The following is a 14,826-nucleotide window of genomic DNA, read 5'->3' on the forward strand; positions in this document are numbered from 1 at the left end:
GTCTGTCTCCTTTATGCTGCCTACTGGTGCAAAGCAGCTAAAACCCCATTTTGCTGGTGGTTTAAAATGAGTATATAGCTACTGTGAGCAAGGTGTGTGGGACAAAGCAGTTGAATTGCTTCTCCAAAACAAAAATTAAGGCTGGAGTTCTTTCTCAAGTGGAAGTTCTCCACTACGTGTGTTTGTCCTTTGAATCCCACAGCCTATTCAAAACTTCTTGATCTAGTATTGCTCTTGACTGCACACTTTGCAGTTCCCATGGCTGACTGGTCATTTTAACAGTTTGTTGTTTTTCCATCTAAATCTAAATCTTTCTCTCTCTATTTTTTTAAATTATTTATTTTTTAACTTAGACATAATTGTACATGGAGTGTGGTTCTTCATCTCTCTGTAGTTTCTTACATACAGTCCATGTTAAACCAGCAATTTTAAAGGACATCAGTTAGCGTTCTTTAATGAATGTAACAAAGCAGCAAATGTTTTATTGTCATTGTTTAGCAAATTAATGTTGTCATGTAAAATATGGAGACCTTTTTACTGCTGGAACTGTACGTTTTGGAGTTTCCTTAAATCTGTGTTTTGTAGGAAATGTAGCTTCCTGAAAATGTTGTAGGTAAGCAAAATTAAAAAACAAAACAAAACGAAACAAAAAAATCTTCTGGATTTGTTTAAGTGGAAGAGCTTGCCACAGCTGATGAAGAAGAAATGATACAGTATGTGCAGAGATAATCCTTGGGAGAGACTTCCTTCAGAAGCTTTTCTGTGGGAGGACCTCAAAACCAGTCACAGACGTCTGATTTGCTTGGCAAGCAGAAATCAGACCTTACACACTCCGAGCCCCAATAGCTGTAACAGTGCTACATGCACTGGGCTAGAGCAGAGCGACTCTGTGGCGTGCAAGACAACCATAGAAAGAAACTTCAGCCAAAGGCACTGAGCCAAACTAATGTTTTTAGGAAATATGCCATTCAGTGAATGATAGTGAGTGTTTTAATTCTTTAATGGATAACTGAATATTTTAATGTATTGAGTTTAACGGAGCAATTATCCCCAGCCTCAGAGGAGGTGAACTCAGATAAGGAGCTTGTTGTAGAGGAGAAGGACCTCGGCAGTCTTGTGTTGGCTTGGTGTCCACATGTAGCAGTGGAACTTGATTCTTTCAGCAGTGTTAGTGTGCACTCGTCATGTCCATGTTCTGGTAGCAGATGTTGGTATTACTGAGATGTTAAGTCTGCTGCTCCAATAAAAAATTTATGGTATCATTGCTGGATAACAGATTAGTAGAGAGGGAGTCTGGAGTAAGTTTACCCCTGCTATATCTTTATAGACTGAAATTTCAGAGAGAAATCTAGGCTACTGGGTTTGTACTACAAAGATGAACAATCCTTTTTAAAACCCCGATGAAAAGGATTTAATCATTAGCAATCTCTTTCATTTCTTCGGGTGGCATTGTTTGTACAGTGTTACTGCTCTGTTTCAGATATGACTCAGAATAGCTTCAAACCCCAGACTCTATGCAAATTATTGCGTTCCTTTTTGCTGATGGAAAAGGTAAGTTTGGGATCTGAATTCAGGCCAAAGAACCTCAGTTTCATTTTTAACTCTGGTGCTGATTTTATGTGAGCTTGGCCAAGCCACTTTTTAAATTTTGGCATGGAAGTGTTTGGCTCTGAAATTCTGTATGAAGATGCTCTGACTTAATTTATCTTCTCCAAAACGAAATACTAAATGCAACTAGTTTTAGAACAGAAATTGCAGAAGCATTAGTACAAATAATGGTATGAAATTGTTAACACTGCTTTTTTTCCCAACTTACTAACACATTTAACTTTTTTATTTATTTTTTAAATATTTTTATTTTTTCTTTGCAGAATAGGAAATAGCTTAATTACCCTTCTGAATTCTTCCATGTTCTGCACCTCCCCGAAGCCCAATAATATTTTTTTTTGAGAGAGAGAGAGAGAGGATGCTGTGTTGTAAGCTTTCTGAAACTCTTGGTCAACCAGAGAGGTGGGCCTTAGCCAACTGCTACAGCCCCAAAAGCAGGCAGAGCCAGTCTGATAGACAGTGAATAATGCTGTTTACTGCCTTTGATTCAGAGCTCCTGTACAACCTTTAACATATCTATGGCTGAATCATCCATTTCCAGATGTTCCCATTTCCAATGCAGCCTCTCCTTACAGGCTGAAGAGCTGCAGAGTAGATCCTCCAGTATGTCAGGGCTTGAAATGAGCCCAGTGGGTTTGTACAAAGACAGCCTTAGCTGTGTCTGTCAGCCAGCGTGCAGACTACTTACACTTTCTCCCCAAAATCATGACCAAGGAAGGAGTACTTGGGGCAAGGAGAGAGAGCAACTCTCAACTCTTTTCTCAGGAACAAGGGCTAATTAACCAGGGATCAGCTTACACACCTAGTTTTAGAACAATGTGTGTTTAATTAATGTAGTGCAGTAGTTTTCCAGTGTTTTCTGTTGGACTCCTTTTCCATGTACCTGGAAAAAGGAAAGTTCACTTTTTAATCTAAAAAACAAGCAAACAAACAAGCCAAACCCCGAAAACCAAACAGCAGCACTCGCTCCCACCAGTTTGACCCTTAACTCCTGTCTTTGTTCTACAAACTACTTCACGTTTTGGGCAGTGACTGAAGCATATCAGAGTTAATGAATAACTCACTTTGGCGCAGGAGATGAGGGGAGATGCAGTTGAGTCTAAAATGCAACTGGCCATGTGGAAAAATCTGTGTATTTTCAGTTGTAAAGCTGTAACTACTTTTTTTTCTTGGTATGCGGATACAAGAGGAAGGAGAATATTGCCCTGAATGCTCTTGGATGAGCACTTTGACTTACTGGGCCAGGCGCTTATTTATTGATTTCATATACTTGTGTGTCCTCTGTCAGTACAAAATGTATTTTCACAAGTGACAATGGACAGACACAAATAGCTCAGAACAGTCTGTTTTCTCAGCTTTGCTGTAAGTTTTCCATTGTAATGGGGAGAGGAGAGGAAGGAGGAAGTAGAGAAAGGATTCTGTCAGACATGGAGTGTTTACGAGATGATGGGGTTTCACCGGTAACAGCTAAAGCCACACATTCTTTATTTTTCAGATCCTGATGTTGTTGTCTAGGATATTTGTTCAGAGCAGGGGTTTGCATGTGTTTCCCAAATACAGAGCAGGTGCCACTCTACGTCTTGTCAGGTTTTTTCTATTTTATGTAAAGCAAGTACTATTTCAACCAAGCAAACAATTACAGTATTCACCTGGATTCATATTCCATCTGAATCAGAGCAAGGACTGGAACATGCATGTTTTGTATGCCAAATACATTCTCTTTTTAACAGACCAGGGACAGTTTTGCATCTACGCACTGACTCAACTCACCGTCTTGGACCTGAGGAACATTTCTGATAAGTGTCTTGTTGAAATAAGTGTTTGCAAGCTATCAGATCTAATGAATCAGCATTCCCTAGTCAAACAAGTTTTCTTGAAATTAGTCATTTCTAGGCTAGTTTTAATTGAAGTACTCGATATAAAGTGCTGTGGCTAACAGGCTTTACGATTTATATGTCCCCTTAAAGAAGTGAAAGAAAATTAAAAATCAGTCAGTGAAGGTCTCACATCACCAGAGGTACAATGAATGAACTCTCCACAGGAGGTGGTGCTGTACACACACCTTAGTTCCTTGTTATCTTGAATGGCAGAACACCTTTCAGATTATTCAGGAATCCATGTAATCTGAAGGCATTAAAAAACTGCTACCCTAGACCCTCAGTTACTACAAAACCGGTATTTGGGGGTTTTGTCATGCTCGGCCTGCAAATTGTTGCTTGGACTGTGCAGTTCAAGGTATTTTTGTTCCTGAAGGGCATTTGTACTGCAGCCAGACACTTGGGGGGCGATAGGCTGCATGCCTCTGGGGTAACCTGAAAGGTCTCCTCATTGAGATGCAGCCTGAGTGTCCGAGCTGTCCACGTGAGCTTTATATTCCTGTGCCATCCTGTATGGGGCACAGTCGGTCTCCTGGGGCTTCTTTGCATTGCTGAAAAATGCTATCATACCTGTATATATGTGTGTGTGTACATAAATACATGTAGGGAGAGGATGCTGCCATTGGTGCAACAACATGGTCGAAATGTGAATTTTGGGTGGGATAACCTTCTCCCTGTTGCTGAGGGAGATAACGTTATTAGGTGACTAATTCTTCCAGGGGCCGATAACATGGCAAGTGCTGTGGGAGTGTGCTTACCTGTGCACACTCTTACCTGTGCACACTTACCTGTGCAGACACTGTGTGTTTGGTAGGCCATGTATGAAACAGCAGAGGAGGGTGAGCTGCTCAGCCAGTTTTTATGGGAGTGGAGGATGTGCCAGCTTTCTTCTGGGTCTTGTGTCTCCATCAGTGCTCTTTCCACTGACTTCTCAGGGTGCCACACGGCTGCCGGGTGCTGTTGGGGGCAGAACTACTGCTGGAAGCTCTTCTTTCCCCTGCGCAGCCTCACACCGGTGAGATGCGCTTACTGTTTCTGAGCAAACAAGTAGTATCATCGACCTGCACAGGCTACCTGTGGTGGTCTGACAGGCAGAGACTCGGACAAGTTCTGGCAGTAGGAAGTTCAGCTGGTTGAATCCAGCCTCGGGGAGATGGGAGGCAATGTCATACGATAAGCAGTGACAGGATGGGCCAGTTCACCAGATGCGTTTTGTCCAGACAAGTGCTGTAGGTGATGCAAAACAGCACTGTTTTTCTTAGACTCTGTATTACCTAAGTGCTCTGATGAGTGTTAAGAGCTGTGCTGCTCCTGGGCTTTTAGTGCAGCTGCCTTCCACCTGCTTGAAGCCAGCTGTACCTTGCTCTGGTTTTCCAAACAGTGCCGTGAGAAGCACACCTTGTACCTCCTTTCCCTTTGCGTTTATTTGAAGAGGCTGGGAGGAGGGGGTTGTTCCAGCAAGCTGTTCAGAGTGGCCGGGGAGGCACTCACCTTGCGGCGGGGGAACACGACAGATGCTTCCCATAACCATTTCCCTAAGAACAGAGTCCTGTTACAGAAGCACTCTGCTCCCTGCCAACTCGCCTTTTTCTGCTCACTGCTTTCTTTTCTGCCCACTGCCATTGTCTCGACACGTGGGCGTGCTGCAAGGTGGTGGCTATCATCCACCCTGGAAATGCTGTTGTGCCAGCAGGGACCTGGTCGCTGGGTTTAGGTTGTAACAGTTTAGGACGGAAGGCATCAGAGGGATGCGGCTCTGTTACACTAATCTTGTTGGTGCATCAAGGTATAGTCCAAGCAATTTAATAAAGCATGTCAATGAGTAACTCTCAGAAGCGTCAATGTGCTTACTGTGGAATTTGTGTATGTCACATTCTGAACAAAGGTCTCCTGCATTGCTTGTTACCGATTAACTTGTCTGGTATTATGCAAGCTGCCTCTACCAGCTGAGAACTAACTCTCCCCATTCACAGGGCAGCGCAGCTTGTAAAACATTACACAGCAGAAGTGCATAGCATGGCAATGAACCTTTCACTGAGGGCATTTCAGCCGTACAGCATTTCCCTCAGGAGTCTTTAAAATATTAATAAAGAGGCCATTGTTTCACTCAGTCATACGGCAATTTTGCAATGAAGTCTTCTATTAGGGGCCCATACTGAGCTGCATAATCCAGGGTAAGATGCTTTTAATCATCTCCAGTGAAAAGAAATACAAAGTTGGAAGGTTTGAGTTGTTGGGTTTTGTTTTGTTTTGTTTTGTTTTCAAGTTCTCATCAAAACACTATTTTTGGCTGTCATTTGGAAATTTCAGTCTCTCCTGGTACAAAATGATTTCTAGAGAGACCTGTCAGATAATGGTTATTATGATTCAAGTGCGTCTCCGTTTTAACTTTTTGACACTTTTTACCCAACAGCTGTGAGAACAGGTTGGAAAGAATCTGGAGTGTAGGAAAACTTCATCTCATTTGGTGATGTTTTTGCATATCAGCAAATGTTAGCCAGCACTGGAATTCTGTCTCAAAACGTTTCCTGAGGCTGTATATACACTTACACAGAGAATTAAGTAATCTTTTTGCGTAGGCCCATCTGAAAAGAAATTAAAATTAAATATAGCAATAATAGAGAGATGGATTTTGAACACATGTTGGTGATTTATCCTTTTTTAAAATTAAATTATGATATTATTGGGTCACTTGCAGCCTAATTTTGAACATCAGTTGTATAATTATTATACTTGTGGGCCAGACAGGCAAACTAAACTAGAACCTTGTTTAAACAGAGTTGTGAAATAGTTGAGCTCTTGTGCTTCCTCTTCTGGGTAAGATCCGAGGTCCAGCTGCCCCTTGCTCTGCCAAGTCGGAGGTTTATAAGTGCCAGAGAGGAGAAGTTAACGAGTGTGAACCAAGCAGCTCCCAAAGCTCTTTAAGTTTCACCTTACCCCAGAGGTAACCTATGTGATAAACAGGGCTTGGCTTTTGGCATGTGTCCATGTTGCACTGAGCAAGGTAATTTTGCAGAGGGGAGGTCAAGGCAGAGGGACAGCTTTGCACTTCTTTATAATTCATCTGAGGCCCAGTTTGTGTCTTTGAGAACACTGCTGTCTTCTTTCACTTGACATATTCTCATTTTGAACCAAAAACCTCAGGTCCTATTTCCTCTACCCCTGTGCTGAAGTACAACAGCAATTTATGTGCAGCTTAGCTGCTCTGTGGGCAGACTAAAGGAAAGAAGAGAGAGAAAAGCCTGCAGTAATACCTCATACAGCAAAACCAATAAGAAGTGCTGTCATCATACAGTTGTGCAGAAGCACAGCATCTCCTTTAGTTTCTTAAGCAAGGAGTCCTGCACCTTTTGTCATGGTAAGAGAAGCACTGTTTTCGTGTAGTGCACACTGTGCACACTGTGATGCAGATATATTTTTACATGAATTCCTGTTACCGACCTCAGCCAGTTGCGCCTCCCACCTCTCTCTCAGAGGTCAGGTAGGTAAATAATTAGCTATATTTGTACTTCCTGTATAGCGTTTGCACCTTCTCTCACCAATGCAACTCTCTTGACTGGATACTCTAAACTAGCAGTAATTATTAAGTCAGCCATCTGCATATATGTGTTGAAATGTACGTGGAGCGTGAGGGTTGAGGGGGGGAACAAATCCAAACTTGTGTTAATATGGATACAATACTGAACACATGATTTCCTGTCCAGCATAGATGCTAATGATGAGGGTTATCTTGAGTTAGGGGTTTATCAAGCTCCAGAAACCACTTCTTCTTTCATTATTAACAATAAGCAATTAATCAAAGTGTGGTATCATTATCAGTGTCGGTTTTGTGTTGTGTTGTGATAACACTGCAGGCTCAGGCCCTGTGCATGATGACCGTGTGCTAGCAGCTGTGCTAATCAAAATGGTGATGGTCACCGGGGAGGATGTTGGCCATAGTCTAGGGCTCTTTGAAGTCACCAGCATCTTCTGACTTCAGTAAGAGCAGGATTCTCCCTCTCCCTCCTTAACCCTGAAGTGCATTGGTGTATAGATGGGGAATTATAAATCTGTAAGTATATCATGTTACCATGTGGGCAAGTTTCCCTCTGTGTTGATCTCAGTAGTAGTTATTACTGTTGTGTTGGAGAGGGACAGTGTGCTGAGAGTAGCTAGCCACAATTTGGGAACTGTGGCCTGCCTGGTTTACTCAGTCCAGCTATTGAGCGGGGACATGGTCAGCCAGGTGCCAGGAGTCTGGTCCTGTCATGACAGTTTGGGGTTCAGCCCTCAGCAGGAGTGTTGTAATCGCAGAGGATCTCTGAGACTTGAAACAAGCTCTTGGCCTCCCCATACTGACCTGTCCCAGAGGGGTATGGAGCTTTCTAGGCTCAGTGGCCTCATCCAGAAGGCACATGACTCTCACCTTGTTGCCAGGTGTAGCCTGTTGGGTCTCATGGCCAAATGCTTCCTTGCAGAACATCTTGGTTGCCCAGGAAGAGCTGTAAATGATGGCTGCCTTCTGCTTCATTTATTTGCTTGTTGCTTCCTCACCTGAGTACATGGCGTGGGTGAAAACAAGTTCTTGTTCTCACTTTGTGACCGCTTCCTCCTGTATTTGCATTAATCTGTCAGCTCAGGACCGTGACTTTCCATGCTCTCAGAGTAGGCTGGGGAGCATTAAGTCACTACTGGCAAGAAGCCCTTATGGTGCCTGTGGCATGGGAGAGCTTTACCAAGATACTTCAGGTGCTAGCAGCAGGGGCCTTTTCACGGGAGGTGGGTGCCAGAACCTTTCACTTTGTTTTGTTCCAGTGGCTCTTCCAGGCCAGTGAGCTTTCCTGATGGTGACCAAAGAGTAGGGCTTCTGGTGAGAGAGCCCTGGGATAATATGTTCCGCCTCAGCTACCGAGCAGTTAGCTTGTGCCATGGAGTAGCAAGATTTACTGAAACTGTACCTTCTTAGCGGGCCTGCAGGTATCTGTGCTTCAGAAATCAGTGGCTTGAGTCAGCACATTAGTTATGCGCTGTGTATAAGCAATGTTTCTTTGTTATGTTAAATAAGCTTTTGGTTTCACTTGTTTTTCTTGTACTGTTACAGAGCAAATAGCATGAATCTTGCTTTCTTGGTGTTTTGTTTGTTGTGTTATAGTGGTGATTGTCACGTCCTCTCATTTATACCCAGCTTGAAGTTCAGATTTCTCTAATGTACGGTTCAATTTCCAAACAGCTTCCATTGCTCTTCTCTTACCATATTTTCTGAGTTGATCGTAACCATACACAGTGTTCGAGATGACTCTGTTATCAGCATGTAGTATAAAGGCAGGATATGTGCTGTTATTCTCTAGTGTTTCTTTAATGAAATTGTCCATTACAAAGGTTTTTTTTTGTTTGGTTGTTTTTTTTTTGTTTGGTTGATTGGTTTTGTTTTTGTCCCAGCTGTACTTAAATTAATCTGGATGCATAAAGAGTGTGTGTATGCTTCACAAATAGTTCTGTCTTGGGCAGCCTGAACAGCTGTATTTCTTACAGTGTGTGATGCTTTAGAGAGGGGCAGGAGTGACTGACTTCTGATTTTTTGGAACAAACTTTCTAGGACTAAACTCTCTTCGGGTACATGTGGGAAAATAATTCATTATGAGCAACGAATTAGATCCTCTTCTTTGACAACAGTTTTCATTCCTATACTGCTTTTGCCTGGAAGGATGGTAGGTTTGGGATGTGTTAGTCTCATTATTTCGTGAAGTGCTGAGTGAAGTGTAGCTGAAATTCATTTTAGGCATTAGCAAATGCACTAGAGACTTCATGTTCATGTTGATGTTCCAAACAAAATTAATGAGCGAAGAGATTTTTGGCTCCTAGTAGTGACCTCAAAATGAGATAACCTGTGAAAATTATAAGACCGAAGTGTTTGGGGAGGGTGGTATTTTTGATATTTTGTACTGATGCTGAAAATTGAGGTCAGCAAAGATCCTCTGTGTCATGTGCATGGATGCCTACACTGAGTCAAGACGATAACGTTTCACGGTGATTTCAGGGAGAGGGGACTGTCCGGCTGCTTGAAAGGTGCTGAGATGACTGACGGCTCTAAATTAACACATAGATCAAAAAGCTTTCCATCTCCCAGCTGCCAATTTCGGTTCAGCAGATACGAGGAAGGACCAGAACTGCCATCATCTTCTGGATGATGGATGTGAAGTGAATCGGTGATCTCAGCATGCATTTTCGCCAGTGTGTCTCTTCATCAGCCCCCTCACTTCTGACACAAGTGATACTAACAGGATGTCTTATCCAAAACTGCCACCCCAAAGGTCAAGGGGATTGGACCCCGAGTGCTGAGGTACCTCTCAGTGCCAAGATTTTCTCTGGAGCACTGCCTGTGTCATGTGCTGCTCAAGGTGTGCCTTGCTCTGTCCTTACGGAGAATCACAGAATGTCCTGAGTTGGGAGGGAGGATGAGGATAAGGTAAGAGAACTGATGGCATCTAGCTGCACTGGTGCAAAGCATTTGACCACATATCCCACACAGCAGCCTTTTCTCTAAATTGGAGAGACATGGATTTGGCAGGTGGACCACTTGGTGGGTAAGGAATTGGCTGTCTGGTCTCACTGAAGGAGCTGCAGGCAAGGTCTCAGTGTCTGAGATCGGTGATGAGCGGTGTTCCTCGGGGGTTGGTACTGGGACTGGTACTGTTTAACGTTTTTGTCAGTGACATGGACAGTGGGATTGAGTGCACCCTCAAGCAGGTTTGTGGCCAACACCAAGCTGTGTGGTGCTGTCAGCACACTGGAAGGAGGAGAGGGGCCTGAACAGGCTTGAGAGGTGAGCCTGTGTGAAACTCATCAAGTGTAACAAGGCCAAGTGCAAGGTCCTGCACCTGGGCAATCCCAAGCAGAAATACAGGCTGGGTGGAGAATGGACTGAGAGCAGCCCTGAGGAGACGGACCTGGGAGTGGTGGTGGATGAGAAGCTCAACACGAGCTTGGGACTGGATGGGCTTTGAGGTCCTTTCCAACCCAAACCAGTCTGTGATCATCAAATCAAGCTGTGTTTGGCTGACACCTCTCATCAACCTTTTTGCTTTGTTTTCTGGGTAGAAGGACAATTAAATTGTAGGTGTCTGTAACTTCTAGGCTTGAAATCCTCAGGACACTTTGTGCCTGCACTGTGTCCTGCGTTATTAATGAGAGCTTTTACTCTCCCTTGAAAAACTGGCTGCCTCACTTGATTTGCTTCCTTTTTCTTTTTTCTTTTTATTTTTTTTTTTATTTTTTCCTGGTTCTCCATGCTCTGAGAGCACACATTGTTCAGATGATAATTGTTTGTGTTTTGCCAGGGCATTAGACTGGATTTTGCTGTTGCCTGCTGCATTTATTCCTGACAGTTTGCAGGGATGTTTGGAAGCTTCTGGAGGGAGCGGCCGACTTCATCGATGTGAGCTCTGCAGTGTGCATGCGACTGAAGCAAAGCTGTGTGGAGCTGGAGCAGCTCTCAGCCTCTCCTGGCTGAAGCAGTTTGTGGGGTCAGAGCCAGAAGGTCACAGTTATTCATCCCTGTCACTACTTCCTGGACATGACTGGTGTTAGTCCCCAAACAGGAACTAGAGCAGGCATAGCTGCAGACTGCAAGGCAGGTGGGTGGCTCCAGGGATTTGTAAGGAGAGTGCTGATTTTAAATTTAATCCTGTTTCATCCCTGGCAAGGAGCGGACACACCTGAATGTTCAGCTTCCTTTGACAGTCATTGGGTGGTTTCTGTGAAATGGGTTGGCTTCAGGCCAGTTCCTGGTGTGAGCTTGTCCCCTACCACCTGTAGAGGTCCTGTAGAGAAACCAGAGGAGTGCTTGGATGACAGAGACCTTGCCCTCGGTCCTCGGGGTGTGTTGAGGGGCTTTATGCAGGCGCAGCTGCTTTTTTGGTGGTTGATACTGTACGTGGGCCCTGGGAAAGAGAGTGACTGTTTCCTGAAACAGGGGGTGTTTGGGCATGCCTAACCCCAGCTGGGATGCCCCGGTTGTCTTGGCACTTTTGGATCTGGGTTCTTAGAGCTGTCTCCAGCTGGGTCCTCTAAAGATGGGGGTACCCCAAATCTCTTGGTATTGCTGAAGTCCTTGCTCCTGGTTCTTGCCTTCAGTGTTGGCACTGAGTGTGATAACTGGTGGCTGCTGGCGCCTGCTGGCTGGCGGCTCTCGTCTGAGCTGCTGAGGGCGAGGTTCTTGGAGAGCCGCAGCCTCCCGGTGCAGCTGTTAGCAGGTTTTACAGGAGCCGGGCGGCACTGACCCACCTCAGCATTACATGCGAGGAGGACAGAGTGGCACCCAGCTCCGCGCTTCATACAGCACGCACTGTGCCTGTCCTCGTGGGTGAGCCTCTGCAGAGCAGGCCCTGTGGCTCTGAAACAAGCCAATGGAAGCTGGTTGGGGAGGACGTTTCCTGTAGGTCGTAAGCAAGCTGAGGTTATTGGGCTGCTCAGCCCAGGACAGCGTCCTGCAGCACCTGCCAGGGCAGGTGGGGGCCTGGCCGCAGGGTGCAGGATGTGGTGGGAGGTGGCGGAGCAACGCTCAACCTGCCCACGTTCAGTGCTGTGAAAACTGGTTCCTGGCCTTTATTTGTACGCCTGTGCCGGCACAGGCTTAAAGTGGCTTGGTGTTAAATGCGTTGTTCTGCTTCTTATTTTATAAGGATTTTAATGCTTTGCTCTACCTCTGAAATCCAGCGGCCCTGTATCAACAAGCCAGGAGATAAAATTCGCATTAATGGTTACAGTTGTACTGAACTCCAGTGAGCCAAGCTGGCAGCAAGAACAAGGTGTTCAAACTGGCAGCTCATAATGCGGTGTCCTGCTGGGCGGCGAGGAACAAGGTGCCTGCCTGGAGAGAGGGGCTGTTACACGGGCAATACAGCACAGACCCCGCCCCCAGGAAAAAAAAAAAAAATCAGCCTGCAGGTGCTGTTAATTTTAGCTGGATGAGCTCGTTCACGTCTTTACCTTCCCCAGCTTTTCACTGTGTGCATAGCAGCACAGGGCGGCTCTGGCAGTAGGACTGTGAAGGTAAATTCTGCCGTGTAACAATCGTTGCTGGCTCCAGTGCGTGAGCTGCCTGTCCAGAAGTCCGCACATGGTTTTCTGGTGTGGTTGTGGGTTCGTTTAATCCCTGCAGCCGTGTGGTGCTGAGCCTCCACTGGGGCTGACGAATGAGTTGCATTTTGGGGCAGCCTGGTGGTAGCTGAGCTGTCAGGAAGCCCGGTCTCGTCAGTGGGCGGCTGGCAAGTGTGAGGACAGGGCAGCCACTGCAGTTAGTGCCTGGTTAATTAGTGAGCCGAGCTGGCCAGCCTGCTTTCACTGAGTTGGTGTTATAGTGATTTGTGGATAAATGCTTGGTTTTTGCATTATTTTTTTATAATGTATTACTCAGGGTACATGCTGCCTGTGCCACCTCCTCCCTGAAGGAAACACAGGTGCTGTAAGCTTTCCGTGGTGTTTGGCCAGCCCCCTAGAATGGGACACTATCTTTATTATTGGTTTACACTTGGACTTTGCTCTTATATAGTAAATTAGCCTGCAATAAATTATCTAACTATGAGTTGGCTTTTCTTAAACTAAAGACTAAAGCTTTTTTTTTTTTTTTTTTTTTTTTTTTTTTTTTTTTTTTGAAGTATCACCTGCCAAGCACATAAGGTTTGACCTGTAGGGGCGAGGCTGTACCTAAGAAACCTTGACCCGTGCAACCCCCATCTCCACCCCATCTAGGTTGTAAAACAACCGCCTGCCGGGCGCCCACACGGCCAAGTGTTCCCGTAACACGTGTGACTTCAGCGTGCCTTTCAGGGAGTACTTTGGTGCTTCACTCACAGCAGCTTTGTTTCGTTGAGCCCTTGCCTATATGCATACAGCAGCAAATTAACCAGCCAAAGGTGAGGTTTCAGCTAGCTCATGCTCGTTGTTAAAAACGATGAAATACTTGTGCTGACTGCTGTGGTGTACAATAGCTATGTTTGGCCTTCAAGCAGATGGCTAAAAGTTCAGCAGATTGTTTTTCCAGTATATTGCATTCTAATTATGAGGGCTTTTTCAAGCAGCTTGCTCTAGGATATTCATGTTTTGCCACTTTACCCAGAGAAATTCTGCCTGGGATCTGCTTCATACAGCATAAAGGGATCTCGACTCCGGCAGGAAGCTGGCTGCCAACCCGTCACGTCTCTGAGCAGCCCTCTCAGGCGCAGCCTGTGCTCAGAGAGCGGCAGTTGGCCCAGCAGCAGCCAAGGACAAATCCCGGCCCTGCAGCTCCCTTTCTTCTGCTTTTGTGACTCCAGCTCTCTCCCCGCCTGGCCCTGCAGCACTTACCTCTGGCAGGTGGTTAACAAATGGCTCTTACCTGACCTTACCACAGGAACACAATCGGTGCCGCTAGGCCTGGAGCACGTGCGGTGATGGCGAACATCACAAGCCTTCACTGAGGACGTTTTAATGAGCAATGCAATCAGGGTGCGGGTGCCTCTGAAGCCTCTAAGGCATCAGCTCAGGGCGAGGGGAGAACAAATACTTAACCCCAAACCGCTCTGTTATAGTGTGGAAGCATCACGTATTTGCTCAAAGGTGGCAGCAGCACTTGACAGCAATCCCAGTGCGCATTTCAACCACCTCAAGCTCAGATGCTCCGGAAATGATAAAAATGTGTTTTGTTTTGGACTAGGTGCAGTACTTCTTCAAGATTCTGGACAACTGAGAGCCTCTATCCCCACGCAAAGCAAAAGCCGTGGACACCAAGCAGTGTGTTCATTCATTTATTTGTCCAATGTTTCAACCTGACTGAAATACAAGATCAACAAGAGCACTGTACTCCTGGCTATTATTACATGTTAGAACATAGAGTTTTGCACTTTAGACAACATTTAACACCATTCTATGGGGTACTGCATTGCTTTTATAAAGTTTAAAATAAAGATTTATTTTCAAACATGTGACTTTGGTTTATTTCATACATTACACTTCCTTGCAGAAAAAATAAAATTGTACAACTGCATAAATATAAAATTCGTCCACCATGAAAATGGTTAAAACATTCAATAAAGACATTAGCACCACAGTGTGCGATGCCTCCAGCAGGAAAAGAAAAAAAAAAAAAGAAAAAAGAAAATATACAAAGCAAAGAGTTATGCCTATCACCGAGGGGAGTGATAGTCTGACCCAGGTCTCTCACACAACATACTGGAGGATGAGGGAAAAGGTGGAGAGAGAGAGAGAGAAAGAGAGAGAGAGAGACAGCATTCGCTACAAGCACAGTACACAATCATTTATTCTCTTTAACTTCACTTAAGTTAGTTTCCCCTGCCACCCCTCCAAATAAAATACCCTAACACCA

General features: G+C 45.0%; 1 protein-coding gene across 5 annotated transcripts in view; it reads left to right on the forward strand.

Annotated features, from left to right (window-relative positions):
- NME7 (NME/NM23 family member 7) overlaps positions 1-14,423 on the forward strand; it is a 91,606-nt gene extending 77,183 nt beyond the window's left edge. For 2 of the 5 annotated variants that reach the window (XR_011812619.1, XR_011812620.1), the window contains 2 exons: positions 13,215-13,378; positions 14,158-14,423. Coding sequence is in view for 3 of the 5 variants with exons in the window: in XM_027449570.3 (XP_027305371.1) it covers positions 14,158-14,190 (33 nt within the window). In the remaining 2 variants the exon portion in view is untranslated. Of the gene's footprint in view, positions 1-13,120; positions 13,379-14,157 lie in introns of those variants that run through there. The other 3 variants (XM_027449570.3, XM_072044599.1, XM_072044597.1) reach the window with 2 other exon arrangements.
- The last annotated feature ends 403 nt before the right edge of the window (positions 14,424-14,826 follow it).

This window comes from Anas platyrhynchos, chromosome 1, assembly GCF_047663525.1.
Source record: "Anas platyrhynchos isolate ZD024472 breed Pekin duck chromosome 1, IASCAAS_PekinDuck_T2T, whole genome shotgun sequence".
NCBI classification, from domain to species: domain Eukaryota; kingdom Metazoa; phylum Chordata; class Aves; order Anseriformes; family Anatidae; genus Anas; species Anas platyrhynchos.